Source organism: Amblyomma maculatum, chromosome 5 (genome assembly GCF_055883805.1).
Source record: "Amblyomma maculatum isolate TAMU_Amacu chromosome 5, ASM5588380v1, whole genome shotgun sequence".
NCBI classification, from domain to species: domain Eukaryota; kingdom Metazoa; phylum Arthropoda; class Arachnida; order Ixodida; family Ixodidae; genus Amblyomma; species Amblyomma maculatum.
The window spans coordinates 142689599-142707602 of NC_139348.1; the positions used below are offsets into that span (position 1 = coordinate 142689599).

The window sequence follows — 18004 nt, forward strand, 5'->3', positions numbered from 1 at the left end:
ACCTCACGAAGCCCTATGACATCTTATTTCATACCCTGTAGTTCCTCTAAAAGTACTGCTAAACTAGCTTCACTAGCTAGGGTTCTAGCGTTAAACGTTGCCAAGGTCAGTTGATGCACCACTCAACCCAAACTCCTTCAATACCTTTTGTTTATTCAATACCTTTTGTTTGTTTATTATGCGGTAGCTGTGGTCTTGTCAACATCTTGAGCAATAAGAAAGAAAGCTCCATTTATTTCAAACTCCGCATAAACCGAACAAATTTTCACCCCGTCCAAGACTTGGTCATCAAGAGCCAGCTGCAATCACCATCCATCAGCACTGTTCACAAATCTGAATTGGCAGAAAGGCCTCAAGCGAGAGTCCCCTCACCTGGATATAGTCCTTGAGAAAATCCTCGGCCAGAACGCGCACCTCCTTGGGCCAGGTGGCACTCCACATGAGGGTCTGGCAGTCTGGCCGGATCTGCTCCACGATCTTACGGATCTGGGGCTCAAAGCCCATGTCCAGCATGCGATCCGCCTCGTCCAGCACCAAATATGTGCACCGCCGCAGGTTCACCTTGCCCGCCTCCAGGAAGTCTATCAGGCGGCCGGGGGTGGCAATGCAGATCTCGACACCTGTTGACAATCGATGCACAATGCACTCGGGGCACTCCTCTTAAAGAGAGGCACACCAAATTTCTCTGTGACATGCTTCTACAAAGCCATACACAGAAATCCTATACAGTCACCAATGACACCATTAAAAGTTGTCAGCACTGACACCACCAGCTGGCGCCAATGATCCATTACGAACTGCCAGCATTTAGAAGAACTGTTTTCACTAACTGCATTGTCATCCATACTATCGTCATTATCAACTAAATGCATCATCACTGATGCATCGTCATTGTCATCACTAATTTCCTCACGCTAGACAAGAATTAGGATCAGTTATTTCATGAGTATGGCGTGGCCGAGTGGTTTGCAAGCTCGACTGGGGATCTGAGAGCTAGTGGTTAAATTCCTAGTGGCGACAGATTTTTTTAGCTTAATTTTTAGCCCATGCGAACATTTCCTGTGAACATTACCGCAACCCATGAGCTTAACATATGGCAATATGTCAACAAGTAACGCTGACAAAAGCCCAAATGCAATCTCATGACTACAAACCCAGCAGGAACCTTGACAGTGCCAACCGACCTGCGCAATCAACATCAGCCAAATCTCAGCGACCCAAAAAAATTAAGAGCAGCCAGCAAACTGGGAAAGGTCCTCACGGAATGTCATTTTAACGAAAACAGGGGGTTATCTGAAATGCTATACAGTAGATGCAGATTCCAGCAACATACTCCTTAGACCTGCACAAATATATCTCTATGCCAGACACTGGGGCAGTGATATCTCGACTTACCACGCTCCAAATCTCGCAGCTGTGCGCCCTTGGGGGCCCCGCCAAAGACGCACGTGTTGCGGATTCGGGACGCCTTGCCGAAGTCCGATGCCACTTGCTGGATCTGCTGGGCCAGCTCGCGCGTTGGAGCAAGGACCAGAGCCTGAAGAAAGCCATGGGGACGGGGGGGGGGGGGGGGGGGGGGCACCTCAATAAGTGGTGCAGTGGACCGTCGCAGCAGCTGGTTGCGTCAGGCAGGCATGTACAATGCCAAACCTCATTCCATCTTCTATAGGATCCCCAGTTATAACCAGGCCACCTCCCTACAGTGTCACCACATGGCAGTAATACACATGAAATAGACTTTCGTAGCACACGGCCCAATCTTACTAGCCAAAGGTCTCGTTACCAATGGTTTGCTTGCTGGCCGATGGGCCAAATGATTCAAGAGTTCTTGTCATGTGACCAACATGACCTGTGGGTCAGGTGACATTGCCAGAGGTTGGTCAGGGGCTGATGGACCGCATCACCTGCAGGTCACATGACCACGACCACTGAAAAAGCATAAATGCCGGGACCTCATTACAAAGCATGACACCCCCTAACCCCTTTTGTGCAGAGCCCGAAGCTTGTGGCACATTAGGTAAAGACCAACATCTGTGGTGAAAAATATTTTCAAACAATTTCTTGTCATCTTCCTCAGATATAGCTTACACATGAAATGACCATCCCAGCTGTAAGCTTATAAACATATCAAGGATATAAAGATTACGTCAATGTACTCAACAGAGGTACTGAAAAACTAAACCAAGCACAGCTGATGAACAGGCCATGGCTCTTCCTTGTTACAGAGGTTACTGGAAAAACAGACGATGATGCTCAATGCTAGAATACTTCTCGAAGCAGGCAAAAAGTTTCATGCCAACTTACCACAGGACCATCCCCACGCTGAAGGTATGGCTGGTGTGTGATGTGAACAATGGCTGGCAAGATGTACTGAAACAGAGAAACCAGGCAAAGCAGAATCAAAAATTATTTTCCAATTCCAATGTGCCAAAGAAAAACAAGGATGGGCCAACGTGAAAAAACTTCCACTGGAGGTCTCTAGATATTTTTTTGTTTCCTAGACACATGGCCCTTTGCTTCATTGCTTCATGTACTAGGTGTGGGCGGTCAAATTTCATTTTGGAATTCCGAATTAGCACAGCAAAACGCCATTACATCAAATTCATATTTTTAAGATTTGACTGTACTACTACTATTACACACCAATACAAGATTGCCTTATGTTAATAATCAATACAGCGCCATAATATTACAGGTACACAGTCTATCCTGAATATGTGAAAACCAAAGGGGATCGCAAAATACCGTATTTACTCGCGTAATGAACCCACTCGCGTAATGAACCCACCCCCCCCTTTTGTCGTCGAAAATTGAATTTTTTTTTTACGTCGCGTAAATAACGCGCACCCGCCCGCAGGGTCGGTGTTCAGCATGTTCGCGTTATCTCGGCTCAATTGGCCGGCGCTGTCGACTGTCGACGATCATAAAATTGTCTGATCGCGCAGTGATAAAATAAACATCATTTGAAGCCAACGATGCTGAACACCGGCGACGCGAACGCGGGTGACGCGGGCGTCGACTGCACGCTTTCGTTGATCGTTCATTGACCTTGCATGATTCGTTGGTGGATGCGCAAAGGGCTTTACTGGGGCGTCCTCTTTGAAATGGGGTGACGGCAGTTTCCACCACGCTCGGCTATTTTCTTTGTATTTCTCGAACCAATTTGTCAAACTTCTCTAGATTTTTTTTTTACAATGATGATGATGATGCAGGTTGCCGAGTGCCATCTATTAAATGCAAAGCAAACCTCTGCTTATAGCGCCATGCATGCGCGGCGGCGGCAGAACGAAGTAAAGACAACGCACTTGGACAGCGTCGGTCGCCATTTCGCCAGTCCTATTTTGTTGCTGTTTAAGTGCTTCGCTACGACCTTTGCATTATTTCGTGCGTGCTGTGCATTTTCTGCGCGTTGTGCGATGGGGCGTTACGCTAGCTACACGGCCGGTTTTAAGCTCAAAGTCGTGGAGCATGCTTTGGAGCATGGCAATCGCGCGGCTGGACGGCATTTTAGTGTAGACCCGGTGCGTGTGCGCTACTGGAGGAATCAACAAGAGGAACTCAGAGCGACGAAGAAAGATCGCCGGGCCTTTCGCGGGCCGAAGCAGGGCAAGTTTCCTCGCGTCGAGGAAGAAGTTCTGAGCTATGTGAAGAGGCTCCGCAACGAAGGATGTGCCGTATCCCACGAGCTGATACAGAATCACGCGCGGGCCACTGCAAGAAGTCACGGCATTGCCGCGAGTGAATTTAAGGCGAGCAGTGGTTGGACGACTCGTTTCATGCGCCGGAACGGGTTGTGCCTCAGAAGGCGCAATTCAGATAGCGAGCCCGAGTGAGACAGACCATAAGCAGCCAGCAGCATGAAAATAAAAATGAATTTTTAATTCACATTCATCGCGTACGTGTTTTTACTATAAAGGTAAGGTTGGGATTGCGATTTTCCTATCTTCATTGTGACATGAAATTTCGACCTAAAAAATATCTAAATTTTTTTTCCCCGCGTAATGAACCCTCCCCCCAAATTTATGTCAACTTATCTGGAAAAAAGGTAGGTTCATTACGCGAGTAAATACGGTAGTCAAGAGTTATCGATAATTCTATACAGCAGAACATACGAATCTCACGAAGTCTCGAAAAAAAAATTCGTCTCACCCAAACCTTCATATCAAATCAAACAGAAATCATTATGCAGAAGCATAGGAAAGGCATTCAAGCAGATCTGTTTAAGGCAACACGGCCTTAGCTCGCCACTTGTGACATGTGAGGCGTGTACAGAACAAGAGACCACGACGAAAGTGATGCAAGCACGATGCCAACTGCTCGAGGTGCATAGCGCGATTGGCTATTGCTACGTCAGGAAATCACGGGACGCGCATAGCCGCGAACTTTTCGCAGTGTGTGGAACTCTGCAGGGGATTGAGACGGTGGCAACGTGAGGGGCACGCGTCAGCACGAAATGCTCATGGTGCGTGCAGCGCGGCTGGCAATCGCGGGTCAACGATGTGCAGGCAGTACGTATACAGTGTCCAAGGCTGAGGCAGCAGTTAGCGCTTTCATATCCATAGTGGCGCGAGAAAGAGTTCGGAACATCCACAATTATTTCACACACTGCACACAATGCCCTGCGACTGGAGAATTTTACGAATTCGTATAGAGAAATTCCTACGAACCGAATTTGTACAGATTCTACTGTATAGATAAAAATTGCACAGTACAAGCTGATCTGCAATCCAGATGCCTGGATAAACACAAACAACACCGCTATAGTTTTGCGTGGGATTTATAAGGGGATATTTGGACAGTTTGATAAAGGCAACAATGCAACAAATCAGAGTTCGGTACATGCAGGACTGACTGTGTACATACATATGGACGCAGACATGCAATTCAATGCTCACCGCCAGGGTCTTTCCAGAGCCAGTCTGGGCAATGCCAACCATGTCACGGCCACTGAGCGCAATGGGCCATCCTTGGGACTGGATGGCCGTGGGGGTCTTGTAGTTCTGGGCCTCGATCATCCGCATGCAGTAATCTGTAGGAAAAAAGGGGGGAGGAAAGAAGGGGAGTGGGAGCAGATGTCAGAACCACTGCGTAAGGGAAAAAAATTATGCTATGCGTTTAAGGGTATGACGCGATAGCGAAGGTTGCCAGCCCACATATAAATCTGCGCTTTAACCCAGTTGTATGAACGCACCTGCGTGGCCTAGGGATAATGTGAATGCAAGGGTCTTGGCAGGCAGATTCTGACATCACCCTCCGATATGAAAGGAAGGACCCGAGTTGGCAGCCGAATGTAATGACAGGCAACCCTAAAACCAGTCAGTGCGCGGCCATGTCAGCTGCCAGCTTCCGCCTGCCAATGCCATGATCATGATTTTTCACTTGCAACGCCAACGCCGACGCTGGATTTTCGGTAAACGGGGTTTTTAATGCCACTGCAGCTGCAAAGTGTGCACCAAAGACGCGTTATTCTGCCAGAGCAAAGGCAGAATAACGGAGCGAAAATGGGAGTGACCAGAAATAGGGCGCACTGGCGTGGTTAAGAAATTCACAGCTACTGCCGATCACTGGGCAACAGATCTTTGCTTGCGCCCTTGTCATGCAATACACCTACCTTAGCCGACCAATTATGATTACTACCCCTCTTTATTATAATTATTAACAGGATAAGGAAGATGAACCTTGTTTCGAAACAACACATCAACCAGTTCATGTGCGGACTTGAAAATATTTCTCTTCAGTGTGGCTCACTTCCTTGGCAATTAAGACATCTGTTTTTCCCCACGAAGACTGTTTCCAGTAACCCAAACTTCAGTTCTGCAAGGCTGTCAAACTCTGCCTCCAAGAAATGCCACCAATAAGAACAAGCAAGAGGAAAAGCATATACACAAGACTAAGTTTCGGCCACTGCTTTGTAATATCATTTGCCTATCTCGAGGCCCGGCTATCTTACACACACAGACACACACACAAAAAAGAAAGACTTGAAGGGAAACCAAATGTGCATTTTCACAACACTTTTTTTTTTCATGTGCTCTGGGTATACAAAAAAATTTATGTGCGCAGGAGGTCAGCACATGTAAAAAAAAAAAACACATTCATCAATGGGTGCGCAAATAGTCAAACCTTGCTATAACGAACATGGATATAGCGAATTATTGAATAAAACGAACTAAAATCAGTTTGGTTGGTCTATGGTTTATTTCTATGGGAGTTCTTTCTGTATAACAAAACAAAAAAAAAATCGAAATTTGATGCTAGATAGGCTATAAGCAAGTTCTTTTGCATTAGAACGGCAAAAAATGCATAAAGGAGTGGGAAAAAACAAGAAACTGAAATTTTCAATCAATCGAATCAGCAGCCGCTGAAGTGTGTTTAAATTGCCCGCGCATTCGCATGCCGTCATTTAGCGGTGGCAACAAAAACTACCGCCAACGGCTCATGACCTTCGAGATCACGTCATGATACATGGCTGGACTTGAGTGGCACCACTGAAGTGTGTTTAAATTGCCCGCGCGTTTGCGTGTTGCGTCATCTAGCGACGGCGACAAAAACTAGCACCAACGACCCACGGCCCCCGAGATCACATCTCCGAGCGCAGTGATCTCGGAAGTCATGAATGGCTATGGCCATTCATGCCATGCAACAGCTGACAGGCACGTGAATGGCATGTCATCACCATTGTCTCGTCATGGCGCGAGCCCCTGCCGTGCCTCTGCCACTGCGACAAACCCGTGCGTGCGCTACACTCCCAGAGTCCGTTGGCTCAGTTGCACAAATTGTGCACAGAGGAACATTCCTTCTCAGCAAACATTTTTCTCCCCAACACAGAACGAAAAGAGATTTTGTTTATACCAAGCTTCTAATTAAACTTTTTCCGCACCTTTGTGATGTCCATATTAATGTGAGTCTTGTTTCGTTTTATTAGCAAACTTATTTATAGAAATTTAGGCGTGCACTTTTATAACAAATATTGAATATAACGAACAAATCTTCGCACCCCGTACTACTTCGTTATAGCAAGGTTCGACTGTGCTGAAATTTTAAAATACGAATCAGATACAAGTATAAGGAAAACAAAAAGATGGCTACGAACGTCGAAAATTTTGTCACTAACAAGCATTGTCTATATTCTTTATTTCAGAATTCACAAGGCATTAGCGCAAAATTAAACTAAGTTTGCATGTTATAAATTTTGTACAGGATTCCATATACAATTTTTTTTTCTTTTCACAGGAAGGCCCTGCACAAAACCGGGTGGAGATGTCATATCACTGCTGAATACAGTAATGTCATTTATTTTGGCTTCAAGGGAGCAGACATTTTAAATGCACCACTTAACCGAAAGCTCGAATTATCGAATGGGCATGAAAAAAATGCCGAGGACCATTTGCAAGCACAGCAATTTTATGATGAACACTTGCACAATAGTCGCCTGGATTTGAAATAAAGCCGAAGTGACATTTTTTTTCCCCATTTCGTGAAGTACTTCGCTTTGGTCACACTGTCAGTAAGGCCCCTGTTCACGCAAGGGAAAGTCACTCTTCCCAAAATGGCCTTGTCGCATTGCAGTGAAGGGCGCAAGCGGTGAAGCTGAGGTGTATTCGGTAGTTATAAATAAATCGAAAAAATTCCCAATTTCAGTTTTTCAAATACCAATACACACCAAATAAAAGAAGTATTCAATTCGTATTCAAATTTTTGAATATTTGTGCACCCCTAATAATGAAATGCTTATGACCATACTGTAAAAACGAACAATAAAGCTGTCTTACTAATTCATACAATGTTCATTTTCAATATCAACTGAGTTATCATGAAACAAATAATCTGTTAGAATAAAAGTCACTCCCCGCTTGGAAGCCATTCCATCCGTAAACGACTCCACTGTCTTGGGCCAAAAGCGGTAAAAACTCCGTAATGCGAACTTCACGAGACAGAAAAGAAGAAGAAAAGAAAAGGGCCTCAAAAAAACAAATTAAGAATAAAACTGACAAGAACCACTTCCATTAAAGTAAATTTAAGAACAGCACCGCAATTACTTTTACACATATTCAATCAATGAATTACTGCATGCAAGATGTTGGGAGCATCAAAGCAGACCTGCTCGAAAATGGCAAGGGCCTCCCCAGAATCTTTCATGGTGCGACGCGGCAGCCGCGGAGCCTCCTCACGAACAGAGCGCATCGCATGCGAGGCTTTCACCACATGATGCACCGAACAGCACTTGGCGAGTGCTTATTTTTGAAACAGCGGGAGAACCATGCGGGTAGAAGCGCAGAAAGCGCCCAGTACCGCCTATAATCATTCGAAAAGCCCCACAACTGTGATCTGTTAGTCTGTGCGAATGGTGAAAGGTCCCAAAAACTTGGTAATTGGCCCATCATCGCAGACGCCGCCACCCGCGTTTTGTCATGTTTGCCGCTGCGCTTACCGCTAAAGGTGCGCGGTCAACTCCACAACATGCAGTCTAAGTTTGAGCAGTGCTATTTTACGATCACTCACACTGCCAATCATATCAGGACGTAAGCTAACCGATGAGAGACCCGCAACGCCCGACTCCATAGCCTTAAGTGGGAGCTGGCTGTTACCGCGCCGACAGTAAGACTTGTCTGTATTTCCGAATGAATGGAGGTTGAAATAAACAGCGTTTAATCGCAAGCCTCGGAGGTCACACGGAACAAAGAGCATGCAGCCGCCGTCTTTGCCAACACCTTATAACTGCTAGATAATTTTAATCACCGCTCTCCTGTAATAGATTCAGAAAGAGGCCACTCAAGACGAAAACTTTCACGGTCCTTTCAAGTTCACATTAAAAGGAGGTCCATTCAGGCAGCCAGTCACAGGCAGCACTAACAGAATACAGAGGCAGTGTGCAGGCCTCTCACCTGGGAAGCATCCCTCCTGAAAGGTTAGTATGGGTCGCGGGGGGTCACGTCCCCTAAGGGTCATCTCGTGTTGCCGCCTGTGTTGCTCAATCTCATCCTGCAAACAGAAATAAAAGAGGGGGAAAAAAAGTAGGGCATGTCAGCAAAACAAAAAAAAGTTCAGGTTTTTGACAAAATAAAGCATCAAGGACCATGCCCATCTCAGCACTGCCACCAAGGTCTTTCCCAACTTTGAGCCCTAAAAATGAAACAATGAGGCAGACACGCTGCTGAAAATTATTGAGGCAGCCAACTAGCAATAAAAAGCTTCAAATTTTTCTTGTTAGATCCATAAGACATGGCCCAGCCCACTTTTTCTATGAATATCCGGTGACAGTGGGGCGTTCGATGAGTTGGGATATTGCAGCAGTAAAGACTTTTTACAATAGAGGCGTTCCACTGAGCAAAGAAAAGTTAAACAAGCACAAAACGTGACAATGGCATGCCCTCTCTCTATATTCCACATTGTTTTTTTTTTTGACACTGCACTATTTTCCGCCTCCAACTGTAGTGTTGAGGATAGAGCATCGCGCAACAAGTCAACAACACAACCTCGATAAACAAGCTGCCGCCCAAGGTTCAGACCCCATAAATGAAATTAAAGTAAAACACAGTTGAAGCATTTTTTTTTAAATGCAGAAAAAAAAAAATGAATCTTTGGGAATATGCATGATATAAACTCGCCGGGTTTGAAAAATGCACGTTGAATGAGGTACAAAGGCATTTATTGACACTTTGGCTTCATAAATGTCTTATTTTTGGCATAAGGTGTGAACAGTTTTTTTTTTTTTCAGTGCTCAGAGCTCAGTCTGAATTTGCGCTGAGATTTCGCAATGCATCTGGTCCCTTGACAGCAATGAAGAAGCAGTTCTCTTCTTCACTGCTTCCGTATGCATCACCCCTATACACCCCTGCACCGTGGCAAAGTCGTTACGATAACTGACTGCCAATGCATTCTTGCACTTCATGGAACATTCCCCAGACCTGGACTGCAAGCATGCAAGCTCACGGTCATAGTTCTCGGATACTTCGCCCCATGCCCCTAAACACAACAAAAAAGCTGCTTTCCCTTTTCCCCTACCTCCCACACATTAGCACATCGACTTTTCTTTGATGCTTCGCCCTTTGCACCTAGGTACCGCAGAGAAGCGCCCACACAAGCGCCACTGCGGTTCCAAGTTTCGCATGGCACGCCCTTGGGTTTGACCCACTTGCATGTTAACACAGATGTGGGTGATCATTAAATTTATTACACAATTAGTTTGTCAAAATAACAAAGTTCTCCTGTACTTGGTTCCCGAGTGATATATGACCAAATTTTACTCTTGCTGCACGCCCTTGGGTTTGACCCACTTGCATGTTAACACAGATGTGGGTGATCATTAAATTTATTACACAATTAGTTTGTCAAAATAACAAAGTTCTCCTGTACTTGGTTCCCGAGTGATATATGACCAAATTTTACTCTTGCTGGATGAATTTTCGTCCGGCCAGTCTGTGGGGACCGACCTGCCCCATGAGACACAGTGCAAGAGGGTGGAAACCTCACAAAACTTATTCGCTTGTAGTTCTTAGAGCATGTGTGGGTTATGTAGAGGAAACACCCGAAGTAACTCTGAATATTGAAATGGCTAGCAGCAAAGCTTCCTGCATTCCTTCTTTTCTCTGCCCTAGGCACTGGCAAATGACTGTTAGGAAGAAAACATTTAAAAATTTTCCTCGTGTAGAAACCTGCACAAGGAATTTTGCACATTTCCGGTTAGACGTCAGGATATTCGGCTACTGTGCCAGAGCCCTTGAGTGCAATCCCAACCACGATGGCCACGCTATAAGATAACCCGGTGGTCTAAGTTTATCGCAAGCTCTTGTCAACTAGTGTCCCCCATAGTCCGCGCACCACTTCGGAATACTGAACACTACAATGCCCCAATTTTACTTATGCACACACAGCCTACATTTCTTCCTCCCAGCAGTCAAAATAATGGCAGCAATGATTTTTCGCGGTGCGGTAGCCATCAAGTCACAGCCTGGTCCCCATCAAATCCTCTCACACCCCCCTCGAGTCCTCATCAGGGTCCACAAGCGATGGACGCAATGCACGCCCTACCTCAGAGCGGTTAGCAGTGTTGGGATGCTCCTTGTAGAAGTTCTTTTGAAAAGGCTGCAGCTGAATTCTCTCCCAGTCTGGCTTGCGTAGGCTCCCACCCGGTTGCTTTCCCTGCAGGAAATGTGATGGGCCCATCAGCGAAAACTTCCTACTCACCGTATGCACCGAGAGACATGAAGACTACTGACGGGCCAATCTGTCCGCGAAATGACTTGGCATTTAATTTAGATAAACACAATGAAAATTTGAATTTTTTTTTATGCACCCGTTCGAAGCATCACGAACACAGAATGAAGGACAAGGCTAGCATGTGACGGTGAATGCATAAGAATGAAAACGCACAGGAGCAAAAAAAAGAAACACTTATGCAAATGGTAATCTGAAACTGAGCTGGTGTTAACTGATATATCAAGTTAAATTAGCATATATAACCAATACATTAAAAATTAAATAAATAAAGGTGCTTATGATTGCTCAGTTATCAAATGCAAGCGGTGGAGTACTACATCTACAATTTTTTTTTTTTTGCCTTTATTTGGGATGAAAAACGTGAGAATTGCAGCAGCACTTAAGCCTTTGGGCTTTCCAAGAATGTTCTGTTGCTACAACTGGCAGTGGCTGAATGTTAGCACTGATCTAATACGAACTCGTGAGGAAAATTCCACCCACACTGTGTTCAGCAAAAAACGTTCTCTGGCTATTCCTGGTCATTGTGGCATTTGTCCAGTAGCAAAACATTAATCGCAGAGAAATAAGGATTTATGAATGTCAGTCAACGGGGGTTGGCACAATTTTGAAATTAATAGCGAAGTAAATGTTGCCTCAGGGACCCTCGCACATATATCCCTGCTCATAAAAGAGCTTTACTTGCGAAATCAGCCAGTGATTATGACCCCCCTATTTTTTTTTTTTTTTTTCCTCTTTTACAAAAGAGGGTTTTGGCAAGGGTTCTCACCCTATGATTAGTAGTACCCTATTTACAGAGGCCAAGTTTAATTATTTGCCCTCAGTTTAGGCACTGCATAATGTGCACTCGTCTTGTAGCTACTTCAGGCAGCAAAAAATATCCAGCAGAGAAAAGCTTAAGAACATACACAGCCTGAAATTTGGCATTTCCCCACTGTTTGAAAATTACAATATTTCAAGAAAGGAATAAAAAAAAAAAAAGGAATAGAAGGAAGTCCAAATGTCAGCAGCTGTGTCCTTTAGAACATCAAGCAGTTACAATTACCTTTCCCAAATTAATACAGCGCTGTGTGACGTAAAAGAGTGAAAAGTCTATCTCTTGCTAAATTGAATGAAAACACCTGTGCTATGCGAAAGGCGAAGCAAAACCTCTGACTGGTTGACGTACTTCCCTACTTTCTGGTCACCTTCACTCAGTAACCAAAGGGTGGCTCAAAAGTGAAGCAGCTAGTCCATGCCACCTCTTTTGCCCTTTTGCATTTTTTTACTGGAGTGTCTAAAGCGTTTTCAACACTTCCAACTAATGAGTCCTCACAGGATGCCTTCCTTAGAAAAATGCGTGTAGCTGAATGGTGGCTTGAAACTGCAAGTTAAAAAAAAAAACATTTCTCAAATCCCAACAGCTGCGGCCAGCGTTCCTACCAAGCAGCCTTTTCAGGACATACTCACCTTGAGACTGTTGTTGACGAAGCTGCTGCCCCCGTTGCGGCCATCACCGTAGCCGCCCATCATGGGGCGCCCCATGCCGCCACCAGGCTGAGGCCGACCCCCGCCGTTGTTGCCCCTCCATTGCTGTTGACCCCCCTGCTGACCCCCAAAGTCCCTGCACAGGCAGACGACACGATGCGCAAGGCAGTGTTACAAACCATTGCCAAATGAAGCGGTCATCTCCTCACCACAACTCAAATGCCTCTGCAGAGATCCCTTCACAATGTTAGTCAGACCAAAGCTTGAATACGGATCAGCAACCTGGAATCCATCACAAGTATATCTCGCCGCTACCATTCAAAATTGCACTGCACATTTTATCACCTCAACCTGTTCTAAGCAATCCAGCATCACTTTTTTGGAAAGAAACCTTGTACTGCCCTCGCTCAGGTTGCGCAGTCATATCTCGTCTGTGCCGACTCCAGACTTTTTACAATTATCCAAAGTCCAGGCGCAAACTTTTAGAAACACAGACCTTCCAGTTTAAACCACAGCCAGGCCCTACACGAGAACACAGTCACTTGCACACTAAGAACATTCTGCGAGCAGCTAAATAATCGCTTTGTGTGACACGCTACGCTCCCTGATCCAAACTTCACTTCTTCCCGTCTTATCTGCTTTGTATTTTTGTTTTTTGCTTCGTTGCTGTCATTCCTCCTGAATCTATTTCTGACTTGACATTGTAATTTTTGATTTGTTACTATTGCTTTTTTTTTTTCATTCCTTTCAAAGAATGTTAAACATGTTAGCAGCCTCCTCTTATATAATGCCTTCGAGCCCTTAAGGAGAGAATAAATGAAATGTAAACAGACGTCTACAAACAGACCTCCATCTGCACAAGGCTGAGCAATTTAGGAATTACTAACATCCATCTCCAAACAGCAATATACATACAATAGAAAGTTGTGCACCTTTCTCAAAACGTACTGTCAAAGGAAGATTCGCACTAGGCTGGATCTATTAGCACTCTTCCCTGTTTTACAGGAAGCTATATGAAATTTATTTGTAGCCGTTATGGCTTCGCATGTTTGGATGCTAATGAGTAATATTTTTAACTCGTGATTTGTACTAACTGATGCTTTACTTTCCGCAACGTTGCACGTATGCAGGAAAGCCCGACCAGACTTCCGTTAACTTGAACCTTACACAACTGCAACAAAATCTTGGCCCCTTCAGAGCTACTGAGACAACTCCACTAAATAAAACAATGAGAGCATATATGAGGTAGCAGTAAGTGCCGGCCTAACGCTGACAACTAAAAGTCACGCAGTAATCTACTCCCAGCAGCTCACCAATTTGTTTTGTTTTGTTCGAGCTCTCTCTGACAAACGCTCATCTCTGCATACGGTCTCTAGAACTTTCAGCAGTCGCCTCAAAGCAATCACTTGCCAAGGCCGCCCGTACGCTAAATCGCGGCACCTCTTTTGAGAGAGGAGGATAAAATAAGAGCGAGAGCCGGCAAAGAGGAAAGCTGCAAATCACACGCGGTAGGCACGTCCCGACTGCGCAATGGCAAAGCAGCAGCCACGACGGGCTGAACCGAGCTTCCGGGGTTTCGCCATGGACGCCGTTCGCGCATGCGCGGTGAGCGGCGGCGTCGCCTGCAGTTGCCGAGCGCACTCCAGACAAGCGCAGCCGAAAGGAACAAGCACGACCACTCGCAAACAAAACCAAAACAAAAGCGCAGCCGTCCGTACACAAACAAAGCTTGGGAAGCGACGGGGTCGCGGCGGGAGCTGCTCCTGCGGGAGCTTGGAGGAGGTTATGTACACGAGGTATCGATCTCGCACCGCGGGGTGAGCAGGATGGAGGGGGGCGACCTTGATTTGCACCACAGGCCCTTACGCACAGCACTTAGCGCCAGTGGTCTGGTCCACGGTCTAGCCCTGGTAATTTTAAGTGCTTGCCTTCACTAACCTTTATAAGGCAAGTCGGCGCCGTGATCTAACCCACCACGCATTTATCGACAGTTCTCACGCTAGTATCTCGCGTAAGGTGTTTTTTTTTCTTCTAGAGATTACTGGCTGGCCCCAGAACTCCGCAAAATGGTTGGCGCAGGGAATAATACGGCTGTGAAAATCCCTTGCTGCATTTTGTACTGCTAATGCCACGCGCATTACCAAAGCTGTCATCACAACAGAATCATTTGTCCGGTTCGCACTGTCTGAAAGGTCAGAACTAGCAAAGAAAAAGAAATAAAAACTAAGTGGAAGAAAAAGTCCTTCCTGAACATGCACAAGGAAGTGATATGGCGAGGATGTCAGGACGAGGACATGCATGGCGCACGGCCAAGGTGTGCGCGTCATACATTCGGGCAAAATGAATGAAAAGTTTTACACGATACTGAGAGAGGGCACAGCTTAAATAGTAAAACGAGAGTAGAATCCGAGTATGTGTTAGATGCCAAGCATTTTCTTCTGTCGCTAGTCAAACGCGGTTAGCAAGGAAGGAAAAAAAAAAATGATGCCCAATACGGAACCAACAATCCGGGTAATAAATAGCCGATTGATTCTGCACTGCACCCTAGCCAAGACTAGCGTCAGTAATAATACACAACTAACGCTCGAAATTAAAACATCTGGCCACCGTTAACACGAATTCTGTACACGACTATGCCACACAAGCGCCCGAGAAGCATGCGCGGTGCGCTCTAGAAAGTGCTAGAACGGAGCATTTTTTTTTTATTTTTAGACGGGGTATCCGCGCATCTTGACAAGCGCGACCCAAGTAACGATATTCGACTTCCTAAAAGAAAATAGGTGCGTCACAAAGCTCCGCCTTCCAGCGAACAGCTGTTCAGCGACAGCGCGGCTTTCCTAGTATCGAAACTCTTAACTCATCCGCGTTAAAGGATGCGGCACCGGTCAATGCAAAGGCACACAGTCATATGTCAGAGCCGTTAATGCAAATAAAATAGGGCAGCGAATAACGAAACTGCAGCAAATGCAAAGCAGCCACAACAGTCCAAGCCGGTTTTAGAGCAAATGTTACGGTACACCGGCAGCAGCTGATAGACGTCTTCGCTTCCGTCATTTTGTTGTGGCATTCATTCAAGCGATACATAGCATTTAGCTTTCAAAGTTGCAGCTGCCAATCCGAAATTTTTTACTATGCTTCGCCTAGAGAATGCTGCGACTGCTACAGCAAGATTTTGGCAGCATCGAATGATTATCGAGCCGCGCCGCAGCATTGGCACTGCGCTGCTTCTCAGCAGGCCTCGCCGCAATGGCTTCGGGAAAGGAAAGGCTTGGCCCCCATCAGCAGTCTGTCGCATCGCCGCCCGGATGATAAGAATGCGATAAAATCACAGGTGCTGGCTCGCAGCGCGGTACTTACGATCTCGGTCCCCTGTAGGCCATCTTTGACGGACGAAAAATGGACGATTTACCGAATCGCCGACGCCAATTCTAAAGCGCTCGAAACTACCTCTACTTTGGCAAGCCGACACGTAGGATGGAGCGCTTAGTGAAGGCGTTCAGCTTCAAAGTTCGTTGACTGAGGCCTGATTGCGATATTTCGACGCCGAACGACGCGTCCCGGCCAAATGAGGCCCCTTGCAAGCCGTTCGAGTCGAATTGTCAGCGCACGAGACGGACGCAGTGGGCAATTATTTTTCGGCGCGGAATATTATCACGTGCCTGAGCGCACCTTTCGCACAAATCAATATTTTTTCGGTGCCTAGCGGAGGAACACAATCGATGAATTTTGGCTCAGCCGCAGTTACCGCAGGCGCAGGCTGCCTTTGTTTTGTGATTTGGGTCTTCCGTTGGTTTATCTGCGGAAGAAAGGCAGCACTGGCAATCGCACTGTTTTTGTTGCTCATAACGTAGTTTTTATTTAAGTATCTATAGCTTTAACAAATTTTAATAAATAAACTGTAGGAAACGAACGTATTCATAAGATACGAAACTGTGGATAAAATGAAGCTGGCCGTACTGTTTTGCAAGACGCACTGTATGGTGAACTCGGTCCTTTTTTAAAAAAATATCTTTGTAGATTGTGGACCCCGTTAAATCGCGAGAACGAATACAAGAGAGGTCATTCTCCACGTCGTGGGAAGCCCGCTAAGGTATGTCGCAAGTAGTAGTGCTTCGGGACAAAAGCAACCGGAGTCGCGCCGTCGGCGCGCCACTCTGGGATCCCGTTCGGCATCGTGTCCCCTGAGCGCCGTTGTAGCGGGAGGCACCGGTTGCAGAATGTACCCTATAACCCGTAATATCGGTCGATCCGAGCCCGAAAGCACTTCATGGCGTACTCTGGTGTCCCAAGTCTTCCCGAGTCATGGTGCGGTTTCGTCTGTGGTCCGTAACGTGGCGCCGGGGGCCTTGAAGGCAGAGAGCGCGCGTTTGAAGAGTGCGAGAGAGAAAAAAATAGAAAATGGAGGAGCCGTGTCCGCACACGCTTGGTGATGCGCGCCGGCTACGAATGTAAGCGCGTTTTCATATAGCAGTGCTCGATCTTCAGCGATCGTTTTTCTGAAAACCCCTGGTACGCTTGTGCCAATATTCAGGCCGACATGGCGGACGAAGACAGTCGGGGCGAACCTCCGAGCGAAAGGCGCGACGACACGGATGCCCCGGATACCAACAACGACGGCTCGTCGGCCGGCGACGCTACTCCGGCCAGCGAAAGCCAGGGCCCAGAGCAGTCCCCCGCTGACGCCCCGCCGCCGCCCAAGGAACCTGTGGTCGTCGTGAAGGCACCCTACAATGAACACAGTGACGTCACCGCTAGAACCGACGTGAGTTCGCCGTTCTTGGCGGTCTGGTTTTGCCTTTTTTTGCGAGTTCTGGTGCGCGGGTCTAGCCACTGTAGCGCGGGTGACCGATATATCTCCTATGGCGTCATGGGAAAGCTACTGGGTATACGCGTCTCTGTCAGCAGTGCTCGTAGCTGACGCTGCACAATTTCAAAGCAGATTCTGAGCACTAAAAGCAGGTGTTAATCGTGCTGCCGAACCCTGTTAGCCGATATCTACTGGAAAGTGTGCGTAACAGCGAGAAATAATCCCGCATATAGGAGCGAAGCTACGAAAAACTTGCTTTTTTTGCTGAGGAAAGTGTAACAGATGTATAGTGTGGGATTTGCTTGTTTGAAATGGGCTCACATTGTTTTTTTTTTTTTTTTTTCGGCCTTACTGCCTGCAAAATTCCCTTGGTATGTGCACATAGTGCTGATGCTGCATATGTTGTGGTCTTGCAGGATGCTGACGACAAGCGTACACTTTTCAGCTTTACATCATCTCTTAATGGTGCTTGCAGCTTGGGCGGCTACTGAACATTGTTCCTAATACAGGAGT

At 46.3% G+C, this 18004-nt stretch overlaps 2 protein-coding genes across 3 annotated transcripts in view; one reads left to right on the forward strand and one right to left on the reverse strand.

The window, feature by feature from the left end:
* LOC146189807 (putative ATP-dependent RNA helicase DDX5) overlaps positions 1–16341 on the reverse strand; it is a 31874-nt gene extending 15533 nt beyond the window's left edge. Inside the window, exons 1-8 of the mRNA XM_084604563.1 lie at positions 16042–16341; positions 12667–12820; positions 11032–11142; positions 8886–8982; positions 4896–5029; positions 2305–2370; positions 1396–1537; positions 373–620 (exon numbers count right to left, since the gene is read on the reverse strand). Of these exons, the coding sequence (XP_084460689.1) occupies positions 373–620; positions 1396–1537; positions 2305–2370; positions 4896–5029; positions 8886–8982; positions 11032–11142; positions 12667–12820; positions 16042–16064 (975 nt within the window). The 5' untranslated portion in view covers positions 16065–16341. The remainder of the gene's footprint in view (positions 1–372; positions 621–1395; positions 1538–2304; positions 2371–4895; positions 5030–8885; positions 8983–11031; positions 11143–12666; positions 12821–16041) is intronic.
* A 196-nt stretch (positions 16342–16537) lies between these two features.
* Positions 16538–18004, forward strand: part of LOC146189808 (uncharacterized) — a 28097-nt gene continuing 26630 nt past the window's right edge. The window contains exons 1-2 of one of the 2 annotated variants that reach the window (XM_084604561.1): positions 16538–16774; positions 17216–17446. In XM_084604561.1, coding sequence (XP_084460687.1) covers positions 17222–17446 — 225 coding nt within the window. In that variant the 5' untranslated portion in view covers positions 16538–16774; positions 17216–17221. The remainder of the gene's footprint in view (positions 16775–17215; positions 17447–18004) is intronic. The other variant, XM_084604562.1, reaches the window with a different exon arrangement.